At 38.8% G+C, this 19,220-nt stretch overlaps 1 protein-coding gene across 14 annotated transcripts in view; it reads left to right on the top strand.

Annotated features, from left to right (window-relative positions):
- The window catches only part of PTPRK (protein tyrosine phosphatase receptor type K), a 393,483-nt gene that overhangs the window by 317,150 nt on the left and 57,113 nt on the right, over nt 1-19,220 (top strand). For all 14 annotated transcript variants that reach the window (XM_050315975.1, XM_050315961.1, XM_050315960.1 and 11 more), the window contains exons 12-13: nt 2,433-2,706; nt 5,590-5,626. In XM_050315975.1, the coding sequence (XP_050171932.1) occupies nt 2,433-2,706; nt 5,590-5,626 (311 nt within the window). The remainder of the gene's footprint in view (nt 1-2,432; nt 2,707-5,589; nt 5,627-19,220) is intronic.

A 19,220-nucleotide genomic window follows, 5' to 3' on the forward strand; every position in this document is an offset into this window, starting at 1 on the left:
TATTTTATTTGAATATTTTTTCAGAACTTTCACATTTTATTGTGGTCTCATGCTTACAATTATGCTACACCTTTTACATCACATTCAAAAATTACAGTCTGTTTTAAAAGAATGCTATTAAAAAAGACTTTTTTAAATATTTAACTCTCTTAACATTCATCTTTGTTTTGGTCTCCAAAGAGGCTTGACCCTCGAAAAGGAGATATGGCTTAAGAAGAAAATACCTCATTTATCCCTTATTCTATAAAATTCAGAGGAAGGTGGGTTGATTTGGTAGCTGGTGCATCTCAGCTTCGGAGCTGTGTGACAAAGCAGGCTGTTTCAGGAGACGGTTGTCTCTGCCACGTGCAGGCGTCGCCCTGTCCTCCCTCTCTCCCTGCTACCTTTCTTCTCTGAAGCTAGCAGGGTGTCATGGACAAGTTTCCTGCTCTCCTGGCACTTCTGAGAGTAGAATTTGTGTTGGTCCCAGTCCATTGGCAGCTGATGCAAGAAGGCTGCAGAATGGAGGGAGCAGAGACGTGGTGTCTGTGTCCCAGTGATCTCCAGTTGGTTGTCTGCCCAATTCCGGAACAGTGGTTTTAACCCTGTCTGGGTCCAGGGCCAGACCAGAGATGGAATGAACACCAGTAGTAATTTCTTACCTTCAGACATTATGAATAAAAACTTTAAAAATATTTTTTATATCCTGTCAAGTTTGTAAAATATCGATGCTTTTAGGGTTTTTTGCTAGTACATTGATTTTGAGCTGTAAAGAAGTATTCTGGGTGTGCAGAGGTCTTCTGCAACTGATTTGTTGGTGCAGTCCACATTAACTGGAAATGGTTAATATATAGAGTTTACCACAGAAGGTGATGTATAACCAAGCTCAGTTCACAGATAGTTTGTGAGAAATAGATATTCCCAGAACTAACTATTTTTTAATTTTTTTTTTCTTTTTACATTCTTCTTTCTCCTGGAGTTCCAAAACTGGCATGACTTTTTATATTCCTCTTGGGCACTTTGAAAGGGAAGAAAGAGGTATTCCTCCTTAATTTTTTAGGTGCGATGAAAATAGGATGCTAACTGCTCAAGAAAGATGTGACGTTAATTTCCTACTTTTTTTCTTCTCTCCTTTCTTCCATTCACCAGTATCATACTTTATCTCTGCCACTGTAGTTATTGGGTTTTCTGGGCAGTAGTAGCAGAGAAAATTGACAAAATAGTTTAATGCTGCACTAAAGGAGGATTGTCTTTGCCTTTGCCTTTTGGAGTCCTTGCAGCAATGCAGTGACACTTCGAGAACTTGGTTCAATTTTACTTTTTCTGTTTAGAAAGGTTTAAAACAAACCCAAGACAAACAATTCTACCAGTTTAATTGAAAAGCTTCGTCTCTTGTCTACATGCCTAGGCATGTTTTCTTACTATTTTTTGTAAAGTCCTGACGTGTATCTGCATGAAAATGAGAAGTTGTGTGTACATATACACATGTATATATGTGTGTATATATAGTTCTTAAAACCCCTGAGTCTCTTTTTTTCTTATAAAATGATGAACTACCTCCTGCTCTCAGTACCTAAGTTCTGTACTGCTGAAGAGCAGAGGAAGCTGATAATAAGTTGGTAATGTCCTGCAGTTAGGTAGTTCCCCTAAAGGAGAAAGAAGAGTTATGATTACCTGTTCTGTTTTGAACAGGTGATTTGGAAAACTGACCAAGCCATACTCCACTTCAAGAGAGGTTATTGGGAGGTTGGGATAGTGTTAGCAGGCCGAATGCTGTCTGCTTCAGCAATTTGTAACATTTTGTCATTGACAACTGTACAGGAATGAGGCAGTCTATTTTGGTGGAATGGACAGATTTCTGTCCATCTGTGCTTGTATTACAGCATGTCACTTGTACTTTAGATCTGCATAGCTCTGAGCCAAGATAGAAGCCACAGCAAGGTCAAGAGGTGGAGAAGCCTGTCAGCACATTCTGTCTCTAATGATATGACAACTGCAAATTGGTGCTTCAAGAAAAGCCTGGAGTCAGTCATTATGTTGGGTCTTGAAACTCAGCTTTCTCTAATAGTGTTTCAAAGGAAAATGCTAACTTCAGATATTTCTGATCAACCAGGAGTTTAATCTGTTTTAGTCTGATAGTTATTCCTGTGTTTCTTCAAAAAAAAAGTCTAAAAAGAATAAAAATAGGAGATAATGTATAGAGTTGTGTTGTTGTTGTTTTTCATGAAAAAAATGGATGCTGCTTCTTTCTAATGCCTGAAATGGAGGGCTTTGCTATATTTCAAGCCTTTGTTTTTTCTCTGCATCCATGTATCTCCTGTCTTTTGCTTTTTTCTCTCCTTTGTTTCTTTTTAAGTTTACACGGATCAGTTCCTTTAATATTTTTATAATACTGGAGATTTGACTCTAGCAGATGACCTTAAAGTTATACTGGTTTTCCTCTGTCTCACCAGTGCCTACCAGATTGTTGTTGAGGAGCTGCACCCGCACCGAACAAAGCGAGAAACGGGTGCCATGGAGTGCTACCAAATCCCTATCACCTATCAGACCGCTCTTAGCGGAGGGTCACCATATTACTTTGCTGCTCAGCTGCCTCCAGGAAACCTGCCAGAGCCAGCCCCTTTTACCGTGGGTGACAACAGGACTTACCAAGGTTTCTGGAACCCGCCGCTGGCTCCTCGGAAAGGCTACAACATCTATTTCCAGGCCATGAGCAGCGTTGAGAAGGCAAGTGCCAACACCACCTTTCTCCTGGAAGGAGTCAAAGACATGCCTGTAGTGACAATTAGGGCCATTGGAGTTGGACATAGGAGGTGTTGGCAGTGGCATGGCTGTAATCCCCTCTGTGCAGTGAGAGCGTGGCAGCGCGCCATTCACATTTCACATCACCATCCTGTCATAGTAAATTGCTACTAGATGAGGGTTTAATACATCTCATAGTAATTGTCTGAGCAAAGTAATTTCAGTGCTGTGACTCTGTCTCCTCGGTAAATAACATCCGCAGTCCTTTCCCTAATTCTCAGTACTTGCACACTTCAGAAGATTAAATTACTGCGGGACAAACAGAATGTGGGCTGTTCAGCGGGCTAGTAAAACACTGCGGACTTTTTGAGACTCTCACACTGAACGTCAATAAAAAGTAAAAGTTTGCTTGAGTGAAAGTAACTCCAGGCCCACTGTGTGTTTGCAAGAGTCCTTCTGAGCAGGTGTACCTCAGACTTGCACTGCTGCTGCCCAGTAGTAGAAGTATATCTGTCACCTTCATTGCCTTCTTGGTGTTTCTTTTTACCTCTGTTGCTGAGTACTGCTGCTGGCTCCGTATGCATATGGAAGGAGTAAAAGTGCCAGGCAGAGAGGTTGCCTATGGATCTGCAAGCCTCATGATGTTGCTCTTGGATGGTTTTTCTTTTTGTGAATGAAAAATGAGGAAGGGGGAAAATGATTGGTGAGGAGGGAAAATGTGGTAGACACATAAGCTTTAGATATTTAAAAATTTAAAAATTTTGGTTCATAGTATAGAAAACTGAAGTGTCCAGGCAGGTCAGAAAGGAACTAGAAAGGACAACTAGATTGATAGCCACTGATACACACCCAAACCTTTGGGAAAGGAGCAGCAGTGTTTACCCTTCCTTATGTTTGGCTTTTTGTGGAGACTAAACAAATCCTTGCTAACAGGCAGCCTTGCCTTGGAGTCTTTCAAAGAAAATTTAATCTTTTAGTTATGTTTATGAATAGTGGATATGCATCAGGTCAGAATAGGGACAAAGCTGTTTGAAAACTGGATGTTCTTTTCTGATTCAAGAGACCATTCCCTCTTTTTAGTCGTTATCTATAGACCTGTATGAAGTAAACAAAGCAAAATGAGAGGTAACTGCTAGACACTCATCCAGTATTTCCCTCACCTGTTAAAAATAATTCCATTTGGTTTTGTAGGCTTCCAGCAGACTACATTGTAAGGAAATTTGTTTCATTACCCAAGACATAAGGGGGAAGGAAAAGTAAAATAGAAATACTAAATAAAAAAATAGGTCTCAATTTTGGCTTTTACATTTTGACAGATAAGTAGAAGACGAGGGAAGAACAGAATTTTATTTTACTTAAACTTGATTTCAGTTTGTGAGAGAGTTTAATCCTAAAATGGATTTCTCTGTTATGATTTAAAACTTTGGATCCAATTTCTGTTTTTAAGGAGATTTAGGGGGAAGTTTTGAGGGGGACTGCACCACAATCTGCTGGGACAGAGATCTAGTGATTGTAAGGTAACCTCTGAGCTGCAGAATATTTAAACAGATGCTTTACTATAAACTACCAGGATTCCAAAATAGGCAGAGGGAAGTAAAGGATGCTCTGAAATATACAGTAGGGTTGAGAGGAGGGTTACTGTGTGATCCTCGAAGACATATTGAACAAAAGAGGATAAGTAAATCCGGTAACTGGGGAGAATAAGTAAGATTATATTTGGTAAATTTTGTGAGGCTTTCATATAGATTGAAAAAGTGTCTTTGTGGAGCACTTACAGTGCCTCAATTTAGAGCTTTGCTGACTCTTTACAAAGCTGCATTCACAAACCAGCACCAACCTGGTTTTTTTACCTGTTGCTTTGGAATCTTCAAGATGAGAGAGATCCCAGGGGATTTATTCAGGGATGAAGTGCTGGGAGGTGCAGAACTAGAGAAAGGCTATTTTATAGAGTGAAACTGTCATTATTATATTTTCAAATTACGTGCTAATATTGTTTAGAGTGATCTAATACAACAGAAGTTGTATCCTCTCATGCAACCTTATGCTATTTCAGTATGTTTGTCTTTAAAATGACTGTACATTGTACAAAAAGGTCAGAAAACCCATTTATGACTGACCCTCATCTCTTCAAGTTGTCCATACTGGGTATAACCGAGTAATTTCTCTGTTCATTCGTTTTAATTGCTGACCAAACTTCTCAGGGAAAAGGAGGGAGAAGTAAAGTTACATACAAATTGTCTTTGCATGTGCAACTTCTGAAGCACATCACTGTTGAATCACTGTGTCTCCTAGGCAGATTTTGTAGGTTTTAGATTAACTGGGTCATCTGTGAGGGGATACCTGGGCTGCTTCTGTGCTCATTCCACATGCAGAAGCATGAGGGAGTGTGTTGCTGATGTGCTTCAGGTGACTGTTTAAGAATGTCAGAATGTAGCAAGACGTAAGTTTGGAGACAGTGCTGAGCAAAAGTATCTTTGCTTGCACAGTGCTGTTGGAGTCAACACTGGCTCAGGATTTCTGTGCTATGACATAAATAGGAGCACCAGTTCTCCCATTTTCTTCCCCTGCACTGTGTTGGTACTCTTATGGTATGATTCCCATTTGATTTGAATAATCTGAAATTTTACTGTGTTTGGCCTGTCCTGCACCTTTTCTCCCCATCATTTTTCCTGGACAGTATAGTCCAATGTCTGGGTTTCATCCAGCTTTTGTAAAGACAAAATCCTCCAGCCTTCTCATCTAAGCCCAGAGCCCTGAGCCAATCTTGTCCCAACCTGATCAGTAGATCTAGGATGAATTTTTGAAGTGGGGAGGGCAAGAAAAAGCAACCTGATCTGACTATTTTCTTTACTTTTCTGCCCTCAACAGGAAACCAAAACTCAGTGTGTTCGAATAGCTACAAAAGGTAAGAGGTTTGTCTCCGCATGCAAAGTAGGCTTTTTTAATGAAATGTGGTGTTTCTTTTAAATATTTGAAGCAAAGCCAATAGTATCCCTCTATTTTGAATCACTTAATTGTATTAAGATGAAATGGTCTGCTGCTTTTTATTCTTTGGTGTTGAGCTAAGAGAGTACTGTTCTAGCAATACTAAGAATTTAGACAAAATAAGGACTCCTTTTTTTTTCCCCCCTCCCTATCTGTGGTTTTCAAGATATGCTTTTAGGGTGCTGAAGCATTGCGGGCAGTGGACAGATGGATGGGAGTCTGGAAAGTGCACGTGGTTAAACTGTCTGTTATGCTAGCAATTATTTCCAAGCAGGGATGGAAATGATTTAAATGAAGGACACATTAATTTTCCTAAGTAAGAGCTCCAAGTGTTAGCTAGACATAGGGGAGGGTTGATTTGAGGAAGGTTTGTCCTTTGATAGCAAGTGAGTTCCAGGGCTAGGACTGACTGCATAGCTGTGAGAATAAATCGTGTTGACCCCATATACAGCGGGTTAATCACATACTGCTCACTCAGAAACACTGTTTCATCTTCAAATGAGGACTTAGTTGTTCTGCTTATTGTTATCTCTCGCTTTGACTGTATTTATAGCCATTCGTTTTGGTGGCTTGATTGTGCCGACATGAGAGTTGTTTGATAGACTCTGGCAGCATAAACAAGAAAGGAGCTTACAAATGCCCAAAGAGTACTCTGCAGAGGCCCAGCACTTAACATTTTCTCTTTCTAATTGCATATTGATATTTAGCATAAAAACAACTTTAGATATGAGCAAGCAGGCATTTAAAGTATTGAGGAGGCACCGTCAGTCCCATTTTTCAGTAACTTCTTTCAGTTTAAATCTTGTTCCAATTAAAGCTGATGCCTCTAATGAGGTGGTAGCAATCAAACATTTTCTTGATAAACCAGCAAATAAAATGTCCTTCTCAAGATGTGTTAATATTTTCATCAAGTGAGGTAAGCTAATAAAAACAGGAAATTAAAACCATGAGCTAAGTCTTCTGTGAAAAGTAGATCAGCCTTATTTTTCTTATGTTTACCTGGCAAGATTAAATGTTTGAATAAAAATATATTTGCATAAACAAATATTTATGTACCACAAGCATGTATTGCTAGGATTTGAGTCAAGGGAGAGTCTTGAAAGGCTCAGAAATAACCTAAAATATTGCAGGACTGAGGATGGGAAAAACAATGGTGTCTCTCATAATAAATTTTCTGGATAGTAATAACAAAACAAGGAGGGAATTGACCTGTAGTATAAGGAAATTATGTTTTGCTTAATCATACACAGTCCATAGATCTCAAAGCAGTGTTCATGTACACCTTCCTCTGCTTGCAATAGTGACAGTCACCCACAGGGACTGTTAACTGAAGGAAAGGGGAAATGAGTAACAGGTTTCTTACCATTGTACCACATATCTTGCCTTTACCACTCTGATTGAAGACAGTTTCCTAAGTAAGTGCATTGCCTGATATATCAGTGCTAAACTCCTCGAAATTGGAACTAAAACCCAAAATGTTTTCTCTGACGTATTTTACTTTGTAGATGTGAGTTGCAGGGGGAGGCAACATTACGAGTTAATGCTTTCTCTTCCTCTGACGGAATGCATTGAATAGGGCATCATCACTTCAAAGTCATGTACATTCATACTTCTCAAATGAGTTATATTGTTATTCTAAAACATTTTTTATAAGCTCATACTGATTTTTTTCTCCCATGTTTTCATTGTAATAATAATACCATGATTTGTTGTACTCAAAGAAAACTGGACTTAATATATTAGTTTATGCATAAGTTGATCTGGTTATCCTGTTTTGTTTGGGTTTGTTGTTTTGTTGAGGAGGTTGTTTGTTTGTTTGTTTGTTTTTGTAGTGTATAAGATTGTTTTGAGTCATTGACCTAAATGGTTACATTTGTAGTATTTTCACAGCGAAAAAAGGACTGTCTCATCTTACCTAATGCACTCCACTAAAGCTAACATACCCATTTAAAATCCAAAAAATTGTTAAAACTGTGTATGCCATTATAAAAGTAATGTGTAGTTCTATGTTATCTCCCGTGTGTGACTTGAAGCAGCCTACAGGCAAAACTGGATTTTGTCTTGAACATGTCGAAAAGGTATTAATAAGTACCTTCCTCTATCAACCTGAACCCCCTTCTAATTCAGAGACTCTTAGTAGCTCATGATCAGCATAATTTCTATTTTTTAACACCACTTCTTTATTCTCTACCTCGTTGTTTTTGAATCTAGGTAGTAAGATTACCCAGTTACTAATGATCTGGTTTCCCACACATAGTAACTGCAGAAGGAGGGGAAAAAAAATAAATCTTGTTTTCTGAAGAGCAGAGAAGAGGCTGAGATAATAGGTCAGATTTTCATTAGCAATGGAAAGATGGAATTATGCTAGGAAATACGTGTTGTTTGATTTTAAACAAAGAGTGTTACATTTTATTTCCTAAAGAGAGTTCTTGAACTTCCTAATACTCACTTAGTAAGGCAGAGTTCAACTATGGAATCATAAAATCTTTAAGGTTGGAAAGTACTTCTAAGATCATGAACCTAACACCACCACCATGTTCACCACTAAACCAAGTTCACAGATGCTATATCCACATGGTTTTTGAGTGCTTCCAGGGATGGTGACTCCACCACTTCCATGGGCATTCTGTTCCAATGCTTTACACCCTTTTCATGAACAAATTTTTCCTAATACCTAACCTAAACTCCTTCTGCCGCAACTTGAGGCTGTTAACTAGATCCTAATATGCATATATCAGAACAAATATGTGATAACCAAACCTGCCTAACCAAAGTATTGATAGACTGAAGTAAATAAAAGGTGCATGCACTTCAGAGTAACACATGTTGGTGACTGATCAGTCACATCCTGGAGCTGAGTTTGACTGTATAAAATTTTGAACGGGTTTCCACTCACACCCAGGCATTGACATTTCATTTTACAGTCTAAAATGTTATCAACTGCTAGGGGAATGAAACTAGATTAACATGGTCAGAGAAGAGTGATGCTTCAAACTATTTAGCATGTAAATAGATATTTAAGAGGACAGAAGGGACGCAGAGCTATTACTAAACAAAGTACATGAAGCTGACATTTATGACAGTTTTCAGGCTGCCAAGTTTGAGGCTAATACTATTCTTTTGTTTTGTTTAGTGGACTAGAGAAAAATTTTGAAAATTTAATTACAAGAAATCTACTGTGGCAATAAATAAAGAAGTGGTGGGCCTGGCAGCTCTATCACAAAGTAGTTAGAGGGAATAAATGAAGCCCAAGGATTCTCATCCCAAGTTTAAAACAAGAACTTCATCAACTCCAACATTATTTTCCCTTGTGGTTTTCATTTGTGTTATTAGTTCAGGCAGAATAGAACCTCTCTATCTCTATGCACGTTCGGTTCATACAGATGGATGAAAATGCCATTTGAGATGATGCGCATCTGGAAGTAATTGTGAAATAGCAGAAAATGACTTTTTAATCTGATTTGAGGAATAAAAAGGTCTGGGTGGTAACATTTCTACTGCAAGTGTGTATTTAGTCCACCATCATTATTGCTCTGAATTCATTCCCACAGCAGTTGGGAATTGATCCAAAGGCCTTTGATGTCAATGGGAGTCCTTCCACTGACATTAATGTGCTTTGGATTAGGTCTTTAGAAGTCATAAATCTGTCTAGACCATAATTATTTCTTTGAAATTGTTCCTGATGATGTTTCTGCTCTTAGGGAAATTTGTGAAAGTCAAATCACCTCCTGTTGCAGGATGCTCAAAAATGTCTGTTACCAATTAATGCACAAATGAAGGGAAGATGTCAGATGCTAAATGTATCTGAAATGAAGCTTCTCTCTTTGTTGTTTTTATGTTGGGATCAATGCTTCTACAATGACTTTTAGCTGTACCATCACAATAGACCCTGGAGACCCAAGTGGCAGTACAGATTTAGAGAAGAATGCAGGTGCTTCCCACATCCCATCTCTTTTTTTCACTCATTCATAGGAAAAAGCTATTAATATGTTTAAACTTCAATGGTCTTTTGCATAATGTATTTTATCACACAAAGAGGAGAATTTAACTAGCTTGCTGAACTTCCCAAAGATGGAAACACAATAGTAGCATGGCATATTTTTCTCTTTTGTGTGGGAAATTGCAGAAGCTCACCGAGCAACCACATCTGCTAGTTCTGATAAGTGATACCTTTGGTTGTAAATAAAAATTTGCATGATCCTTTGATGGAATATTTGATGATAGTTATTAAAAAAGCAGTTAAGTGAGGGACACCTCCAGATTTTCAGACACAAAAAAACCTATAATGTGGATATTTTCATGTATACACGAAGAGTAAGAAAATCATGGAATTCAACTACAAAAAATTCATTTGAGTAAAAAAGAATTCAATGTAACAACAACATTTATCATGTGAAATTACCTGATCCATATGCGTGGGACAGCAATTTTCAGAGAACGTGTTTCCCATTCTTTATTATAAGGCAGCAAAGAAAAGTACACTTTTCTCCTTGTTGCTTCACATCTCTAAGAAATAAAGTGTATCTGAGGGTAAGAGCAGAAACTTACTAATTACCTAAAGTTTTTATGCTTATGACATTGCCTGAGCTGAACTATTAATTTTAACTGTATTTGAAAATAATTATAATTAGAAGTATTTTATTGTTTCTGGCCCATTTCATAAATCTTCAAATATGGGTGTATGACTGTGTTTGAAAGAGTAGTTGACTGATTCTGGTCAGAAAAATTTCATAGATGAGTAAATCTAGTAAATATAATTAGTAAATCTAATTTCTTTACTAGAGAACTTTATTGTGAAACACATTACTTAGTGAATAAGTTTATTATATGCAAACATTCTTTTATTAAATTTAGTATAGTTTTGAAAGTAAGCTTTTTTAAAACTGATATGTTTGTAAGAGGAAACACTAGTGATACATTTCAGTGTTTGGGGTTTTTTTAATAAGTCATTAGAATGAGAAATTTTGAGTCCAAAGATATGATAAATATTAACTTTCCTTGATTTTGAAATGTTTCAGTATTTCTTTTCACCTAGATACTTAACAAATTACTTTGTGTAGATGCTATATGCAGATTGAAATCTTAGGAACCTTAAAGATTTGTTAAAGGATAAGAATTTTAGAAGTAAGAATTCAGATAGAGGATTCCAGTTTATATTTAAGTGTTAGAGGAGGAATGTTGATGTGTTACCTGCTCAAAGTGAAGGATCAGCATCTTAGCACATACGCTCTTTTAGTAGGTGCCTGGTTTATTAGGTCTCTTCAGCTGTTATGAATATTATTTCATGAATCATTTTGTGGCCATTGAGGGCTTTGCATCCGTTATTAGAGAATATGGAGACATAAAGGTAGAAATCTAGTGTTTTTACAAAACCCATTAGAATTTTAACTGCAATTGAAAATTCTTCATTCTGCTTATAATAGGTATGCATTTAAAATTACCATTTGCTGATACTGCTGGTTGTGGGGGGTATTTTAGCTTTTTTTTTTTTAACTATTCTTTCATCATTTCTCATTTGTCTTTTCTGATGTTTTTGCCTTCTTTGTGTAATTGTAAAACCACAAGAGTTTAGAGAAGGTAAGCTCTATCACCACCTGATAGGACTGGTCTCATTAGCCCCTTTTCATAGAAGCAGCCTGTGTACACTTTCATTTTATTCACTGTGATTAACTGTACCATTGGATAAAATGGCCCCTTGCAATGCCTGGGATTGAAGAGTATGTGAGGTAGATCAGAGATTGCTGCCTCTAACCGTCTTCACAGGCATCTCAGATGCATGTTCAACCTTGGAGCAACAAGAATTTGGCTTATCTGTGCTGCAGTGAAGCCCCATGAAGGGACAGCACTGTTTCACCTTTTAAAAGAAAGAAGGAGAAAGGGGTCTCTAGAAATTATAAATTTTGTTTATATGCATTTAGGATTCTTCAGTCAGAATAACACTTTCTTTGCATTGGCAAGCATCAGAGACAGAGTAGGTTTTGCCATACACATAGTTTACATATAAGTTGAATACTATACCAAATAAAACAACAAATTGCTGATGCTAGAAATATCCCTACCTATAGGTATCTTACCACCCTTGTTAGTGCCATAGAGAAACTACAGTTCAAACTGATATAGTCAAAATCAGTCATACTTGAAACCAGTTCCATTAAATGCTTCATTAGATTGGGAGATTTTAATATACACACATTTGTTGGATTTGGAAGTTTGTAGGAAAGTCCCAGATTGTTTTGGAAGTGGTAATGAAAACTTGAATGCCACTCCAGTAGTGATGATATGCTCTGAGCCCTGGCTGGTCATCGCTGTCCCTAGTTCTGATGTGCTGTTATTGCAGATGATGTCATGAATGCATTCACTGCTGGACTAGTAGTAGCTTCCTTCCTATGCTACAACTTAGCACTGATAAAGTAAAAATCATTTAAATGGCAGATTCATTATAATCATCATTAATAATGAGGAGTTGATGTTGGTAGATTGCACATAAGCCAACACAGATAGAAAAACAAATTCTGAAGGAGTATGTATGGCTGGTGGTCACAAAGCTGATGGAAAAAACGTGCCTGTCAGCAGCTCATTGCTATTCCTGTTACACATGACTGACCTCACTCAGACTTGCCAAAATAAACTAACTTAACACAGTCAAAATAATTTTAAGCATTTTCTAGGTTAGAACAATTGCACAAGCAGTTCTGAAAGCAGAATAGAAATGACTACATGCTGGAATAGTGGTGAAAGGGGGAGGTAGTCTTCACCATCTTCAGGTGCAGCGAAAAGGTCTCAAGTTCATGCTTAAAACTGCTGGAAGAAATTAAACCTCAAGGTCAAAGCTCCTTCAGTCTAACTAAAAAAAACCCAAACATAAAATGTTGCATCAGTATGCAGCACCTTACCACAGAGGAGGTAATCCTTGCAATTATCCATCCTTGTATTAGCAGCTACCTACCAGTGAGATATTTTGAATAGAAGGCTGCTCACTGTGCATGTGGAGAGGAAGGACAAAGAGGGTTTTATATCAGGAAAGAATGTTGCTGAAAGAACACAGAAGAAATTCAGCAACATTTAAATCAGAAATGTGGTTATTGATTTTTATGAAAACAGTTTATGGCCCTAAAATCGACATCACTGTGTTTCTCTGTATCTAATCAAATACTTTTAACTAAATGAAAAGAAGTTCCACCTCATTGTCATGAACATTTCAAGGGTTTATTAAACTATTTGCACGTCATCTCTGACAGAGCGCTAAATGACGTTCTACAGCTAGTCATCTAGAAACAAGGAGCAGCACTGCCAAGTGTAGTAGCACTTCCTAAATTCTGTCAAATGTGTTGCAGTGCAAGTCAGTATGGTTGATTGGCACTGCTGCCAAATTACTCAAATACAGAGACTGATGCTTTGTCAGCTGCATAAGGAGATGATAGATCTGAAGTTCAGGAGCACACAGTGCTTTCTGCTCTGGTGGGAAGTTGTGTACTAACCACACTACTTTTGGAAAGATCCCAACACAAAGGGTTTGCAGATGGACCTTGTAGGAAGGATGATCTTTTTAGAAATTATGTGGTTGTCACACAGCTGTCTGTTACAGCAGGAGTCGGTTAAAGGCACTGCTAAAATGAATTTTGGGACCAGGTAAATTCAAAGATAGGGAACAGAATTATGAGCCTATGTGTGGTTTTCAGTGCCTTCAACTTAGGTTGGAGACTTCTGTGCAAATTCAGCAGTTTGGAAAGGACTATCAATATTCTCCGTCCTCCCCAGTCATGAAGGTTCTTGATCAGGATGGACTTCCAGAACCCTTCACTGTCAAAGAGGTCATGAAATATATTGCATTCTTTGACACTTCTGATTAACATTTGCTTTGTTAAGTCAACAAGAAAGGTAACCACATTCAATACCATATAGATGCCAGAATATTTAACCTGAACATTAAATCCAAAGTACCATACCTGCTGAATTGTGTTACTTGCTCTTTGCTGATGACTGAGTATTGGTTGTTCAAACATTTGTAAGCAGACTACATATTACTGACTGTTTCAGCCCCTCTGCCAAGTGATTTGGCCAGGCCATTAGTATAGAGGAAAAAGAGGTCCTGCTCTAACCTTGCTGTGGTGGAAAATATCCTGAGGCAGTAGTCTGTGCTAATGATAAACCAGTGAAATTTGTGAGAATAGCAATGCTACTTCACTAGCATACTTTTTTCAAAACACAAGAGTTAATAGTGTAGTCATGCAGGGAATAGCACAAGTCAATATAGTATTTAGGATGTTAAAGCAGCATGTCTGAAATAAGAAACATCTGGCTTCAAATAAAAGTAAACATCTATTCTGTATTAGTTGTTGTCACTCAGTGTATGGCTACAAAACTTGGACGTTTTATGGTCTCCACATCTAGCACCCAAACCATTTCCAGTGCGCTGCTTTCATGCCCTTGCTGCCATAAAACTGCAAGATCTTGCCCTGAATGCTGCACTCTTAAATTGCTGTCACATTGTCAACACTGAAGGAAGATTTCAGGACATCCAGGTATGCCAGACCTACTTCTCATGTTGGACAACAAATTGCCCAAAACTGGTTTCTATGGGCAGTTGAAATGCAAAGTAAAACTCAGAGGCAGCATAATGAGGTGGTTAATGAGCAAGTTTAAGGCAAATCCTCAGTTATGTGTCATCAGTTTCATAGTGTGGGAAATTACATCTGAAGATTTCCTGCTCTGGCAAAAATAAGTACTTATGCCATCACAACATGCAAATAAAATCAGAATGATACTGTATGTTAAATATGAATATAGTAGTGAAACAAATTATATCTGTACATTTCACAGAATCATGAAAAATGCATCTTTCTTGGACAGTAAAACCAAGTCCTTATGTACTGATGGAAAACAGGCATCACATCACTCTCTTTCCATCCCTTGTGCTACTGTATTTCTGACTTTGCCATTTCTCCAGGCTCAAGAATGATACATTCTGATGAGCAAGAAATCAGGCAAACAGGGCTAGAGACCTATGTGGATGAATAATGAACTCCTGTCATTACTCAAGCATAAGCAGAAAATACACAGGAGATGGAAAAAGGGTCAGGCCACTTGGAATGAATATAAAGAGGTTGTCATAGTAAGTAGAAATGAGACAAAGAAAGCCAAGGAATTAAATCTGGCCAAGGGTGTCATGGACAACAAAAGGGGCTACACTGCTCACAATCATCTTTGAAAGGTCGTGGAGATTAGGAGAGGTGCCTGAGATCTGGAAAAAAGCAAATGTCATGCCAGTCTTCAAAAAGGGTGAGAAGGAGGACCCAAGGAACTAGTGTCCAGTCAGCCTCACCTCAATCCCTGTAAAGGTGATGGAGCGCTTCATTCTCGAGGCCATTTCTATTCATATGGATGACAATAAAATGCATGATCAGGAGTAGTCAGCATGGATTCACTAAAGGTAAATCATGCTTGACCCAACCTGATTGCTTTCTACAATGAAGCAACTGCCTAGATGGATGAGGGGAGAGAAGTGGATATTGTCTACCTTTCCTTTAGCAATGCTTTTGACACTGTCTGTCACAACATCCTCATAGGCAAATTCAGGAATTATGGACTAAATGAGTGGACAGTGAGGTGGATTGAGAACTGGCTGAACAGCAGATCCCAGAGGGTTATAACCAGTGGTTGGAGGCCCAATACTGGGCCCAATATTGTTTAACTTGTTGATCAATGACTTGGAGAAAGGGTAGGTGCCTCCTCAACAAGTTCACTAATGACACAAAGCTGGGAGGAGTGATCGATCCACCAGAGAGCTGTGCAGCCCTTCAGAAGGGCCTCTATAGGTTGAAGAGATGGGCAGAGAAGAACTGTTTGAAATTCAACAAAGGCAAATACAGGGTCCTGAACCTGTCTGACCTGCTGGAAAGCAGCTCTATGAGTCACCTGGTGTACAACGAGCTGTCCATGAGCCAGCAGTGTGCCCTTGTGGCCAAGAAGGCCAGTGGTATTCTGGGGTGCATTAAGAAGGGCATTCCCAGCAGGTTGAGGGAGGTGATCCTCCCCCGCTGGTGATCCTCCCTCAGTGCTGGTGAAGCCCCACCTACAGTACTGTGTCAATTTCTGGGCTTCTCAGTACAAGAGAGACATGGAGTTCCTGGAACAGGTCCAGCAGAGGGCTATGAAGGTGATTAAAGGACTGAAGCATCACTCTTATGAGGAAAGGCTGAAGAGACTTGGGGTTCAGCCTGGAGAAGAGATGACTGAGAGGGGACCTCATCAATGTATATAAGTATCTGAAAGGAGGCTGTCAAGAAGATGGAGCCAGGCTCTTCTCAGTGGTGCCAAGCAATAGGGCAAGAGGCAATGGGCAGAAAGTGATGCACAGGAAGTTCCCCCTGAATATGCGGAAAAACTTATCTACTATGCAAGTGACCGAGCACTGGAACAGATTGTCCAGGGAGGTTCTGAAGTCTCCTTTGCTGGAGATATTCAAGAACCATCTGGACACAATCCTATGCCATGTGCTCCATGACCCTGCTTGAGCAGGGAGGTTGGAGCAGATGACCCACTGTGATTTCTTCCAACCTTGCCCATTCTGTGAATCCATGACTTCAAAGGACTGCTTATGGAAGATTAAATCATATTTTTTGTAAACACTGGTGCAGGTTGTCCAGAGAGTTGGTGGATGCCCCATCCCTGGAAATATTCAGTGTCAGGTTGGGTGAGGCGCTGAGCAAGCTTATCTAGTTAAACATGCCCTGCTCAGTGCACAGAGGGGTTGCACTAGATGACCTTTAAAGGTCCCTTCCTACTCAAACTTTCTATGATATGAAGATACATATTCTGATTGTACGTCTTATTCTTGATACCATTAGATAATGACAGGAATATCAAACTGTTGACTATTTGCTACAACAGTTGAAGGAGCTTTTGCTATTATATCCATGTTTTTAACAACAGCAAAAAGATGAGTCTTTTTCCATATGAGAGAGGGGATAGAATTCTACAATTACTGTAATTGACACTCAGATTGCCTCAACATATGGAAGGCAATTGATTTGCCCAAGTACAGGCATTTTTTAATGTGAACCTTAATTTTTATGTACATTAACATGAATCAGATTGTGTGTATTTGCTTGTTTTGTTGACCCACTATAACAGAAAATATGCAGTCAAGCAAATCTCAAATTAATCCTTGATCTGTGTCTAATTTCACAAATTTTCCTGAATTGAGTCTGTCATTCCTGTTTTGAAACAATGGTGCTGCATACCCTAGAATTTTGTAACAAATTTTATAAGGACTGCTAATTCAATGTGCTGTCATTATTTTTCTGCATATGTAAACAGTTTTTCTCACAGTTCTTTAGTGTTTCTCATTTCTGGTAGTTCATAAGGATTTAATCCCCAAGGGCTTGTTATCTGATCATATTCCAAAATTTAGGAATTTTGTTAGTTAGTTTCCATTATTCTTGAAATCATTGAGCCATAATGTTTATACAGGGATTTACAAACGTGTTCATTTTTCATAACATATTCTTTTGTACATCTCTAATGAAAAGGATTACCATACCTTGCCCTGGTGTAAAGGCTTTTAAGGTATGGCCCCGTGAAACCTGGGTACTGGGTTCTTCATCTTGCTTAATGAAACATTGAGAAGGAGCCTCTGTACTCTATATATCAAATGTGATCAAAGATGAAAATTGCTGTATGTAATAATATATTTCCTTTTCTACTCGCACATTTACAGAAAATTCTGCTATAGACATCAGATAAGAAGGTTGATGTTTCAGATTGCTCTGTATGTTGAGGAATATATGTTTCAAGTCCCCATAAACAGCAGTCAGCTGTTAACTGTCAGGGTTAGATAGGATTTTTGATCTGTAACTTGAACTGTTGAGTGTGCCATTGCTGTTACCAACTGCTTGCGTATTTTGGCCTAGATCACGCTGCACCCTGAGCTGGGAAAGGCTGGTGACTACTTGTAGCAGTCACTATGTATTTGTAAATCTACCAAGTTCTTATTTTGCTTTTGAACATAATTTGGAAACCCTCCTTCTGTGATAAGTACTTGGAAGTTTAGGGACTGAGACATCATAGAATCACACATATAGAATTGTTAAGGTTGGAAAAGACCTCTAAAATGTTGGTACTGTTTCCTGTCATCCTGTCACTTGGTACCTGTGAGAAGAGACCAACCCCCATGTTGCTACAACCTCCTTTCAGGTAGTTGTAGAGAGCAGTAAGGTCCCCAGTGAACCTTCTTTTCTCCAGGACCCCAGCTCACTAAGCTTCTGCTAATGGAAAACTGAATCTCATTATATGCTTGTCCAAACATGAAAGATGCTAATTTCGTTGCCTTCTTATTAAAAATATATTGCTTACTCGTCATAAGCTCTGAGGCATCATGTTACTTAGCCAAATCAAGTAGCTTTGCTAATATAAATTGAATTCAAACTGTACTGAAGAGTTTTCTGACTCAAAAAGTGAAATAATTTTGCATGCAGAGAATTAAGCAAGAGAAATCACAATTTCCTGGATGTTCCTCTAGTAGTGATGAAATTTAGGCAGTGAAATTTTATACCTATGGAACGGGACCACCTGGAAGTATTTTTCCAAATTGTTTTGGGAAGTACAAATCTTTCATAGTTTATTTTTTAGTAACCCATTCAAGGAACTATTTTGAATTAATACAAACAGTTACTTAGGTAGATCAAATTGTTTTGCTGGCAGAGTGGTCTGTAGTGCTTGTATAGGTCATAATGTAACATGATAGATTGTAACCACACAGTGCTGTTGCATTTGGAGGACAGTGGGTTGACTTGCAGAAGTCCAGCTGTGGGAAAGCCTGTTCAGTCGTTTTGCTCAGCAGGTCTCCTGTGTCTGTGATTAGAAAAGCTCAGCAGAGCCCTTGCTGTTCATAGACACCATAGCTGCATTGTGTTTCAAGTACAGTCCTAGGATGTGGGACTTCTAGATTTAATGGCTGACTGCTGACCCAGCAGTTGGACCTGAACCAGGTAAACTTTTGCATGAACTAATGCCTATGGCTTGGAGGAGAACAGGAACAACCATGCAGGTACTGCTGCTGCCTGAGCCTACAGCAAGTGTGTATGTAGAGCCTCGTCTGCCACCAGCCAGCCTGTAGAGGTGGTAAACTCTTTGGTCAGATAAGTAGCACATGGTGCCCACACGGTAAACCTGTCAGGGACCTGACTGCGGGATGTAGCTCCTGTCACTGCCAAGGTGGGGTAGGCTGCCAGAGCAAGAGAGCCCTGATTGCTTTAACAGCTCGTTCTGAGGTTTGGGAAAATGAGAATGTGTCCATATGCTAAACAAGACACTTGACTGCTTTTTCAAAACTGTAAGATCAAGTGACAGCTGCTTTTTATCTAATGGTAAAATTTCTTAGAACACAACTCCTTCCACATCTGAGTTGCTTGCTCAACTTCTTGTCAAAGCAAAACATATCAGCTCTAGGGCATGTTCCATTCAGCCCTGTATGGAGGCTCCTTGAGTCCTACCCAATCCACAAATATTTTATC

Source organism: Myiozetetes cayanensis, unplaced genomic scaffold (assembly GCF_022539395.1).
Source record: "Myiozetetes cayanensis isolate MyiCay16 unplaced genomic scaffold, myiCay2020 scf2-11, whole genome shotgun sequence".
NCBI lineage: Eukaryota > Metazoa > Chordata > Aves > Passeriformes > Tyrannidae > Myiozetetes > Myiozetetes cayanensis.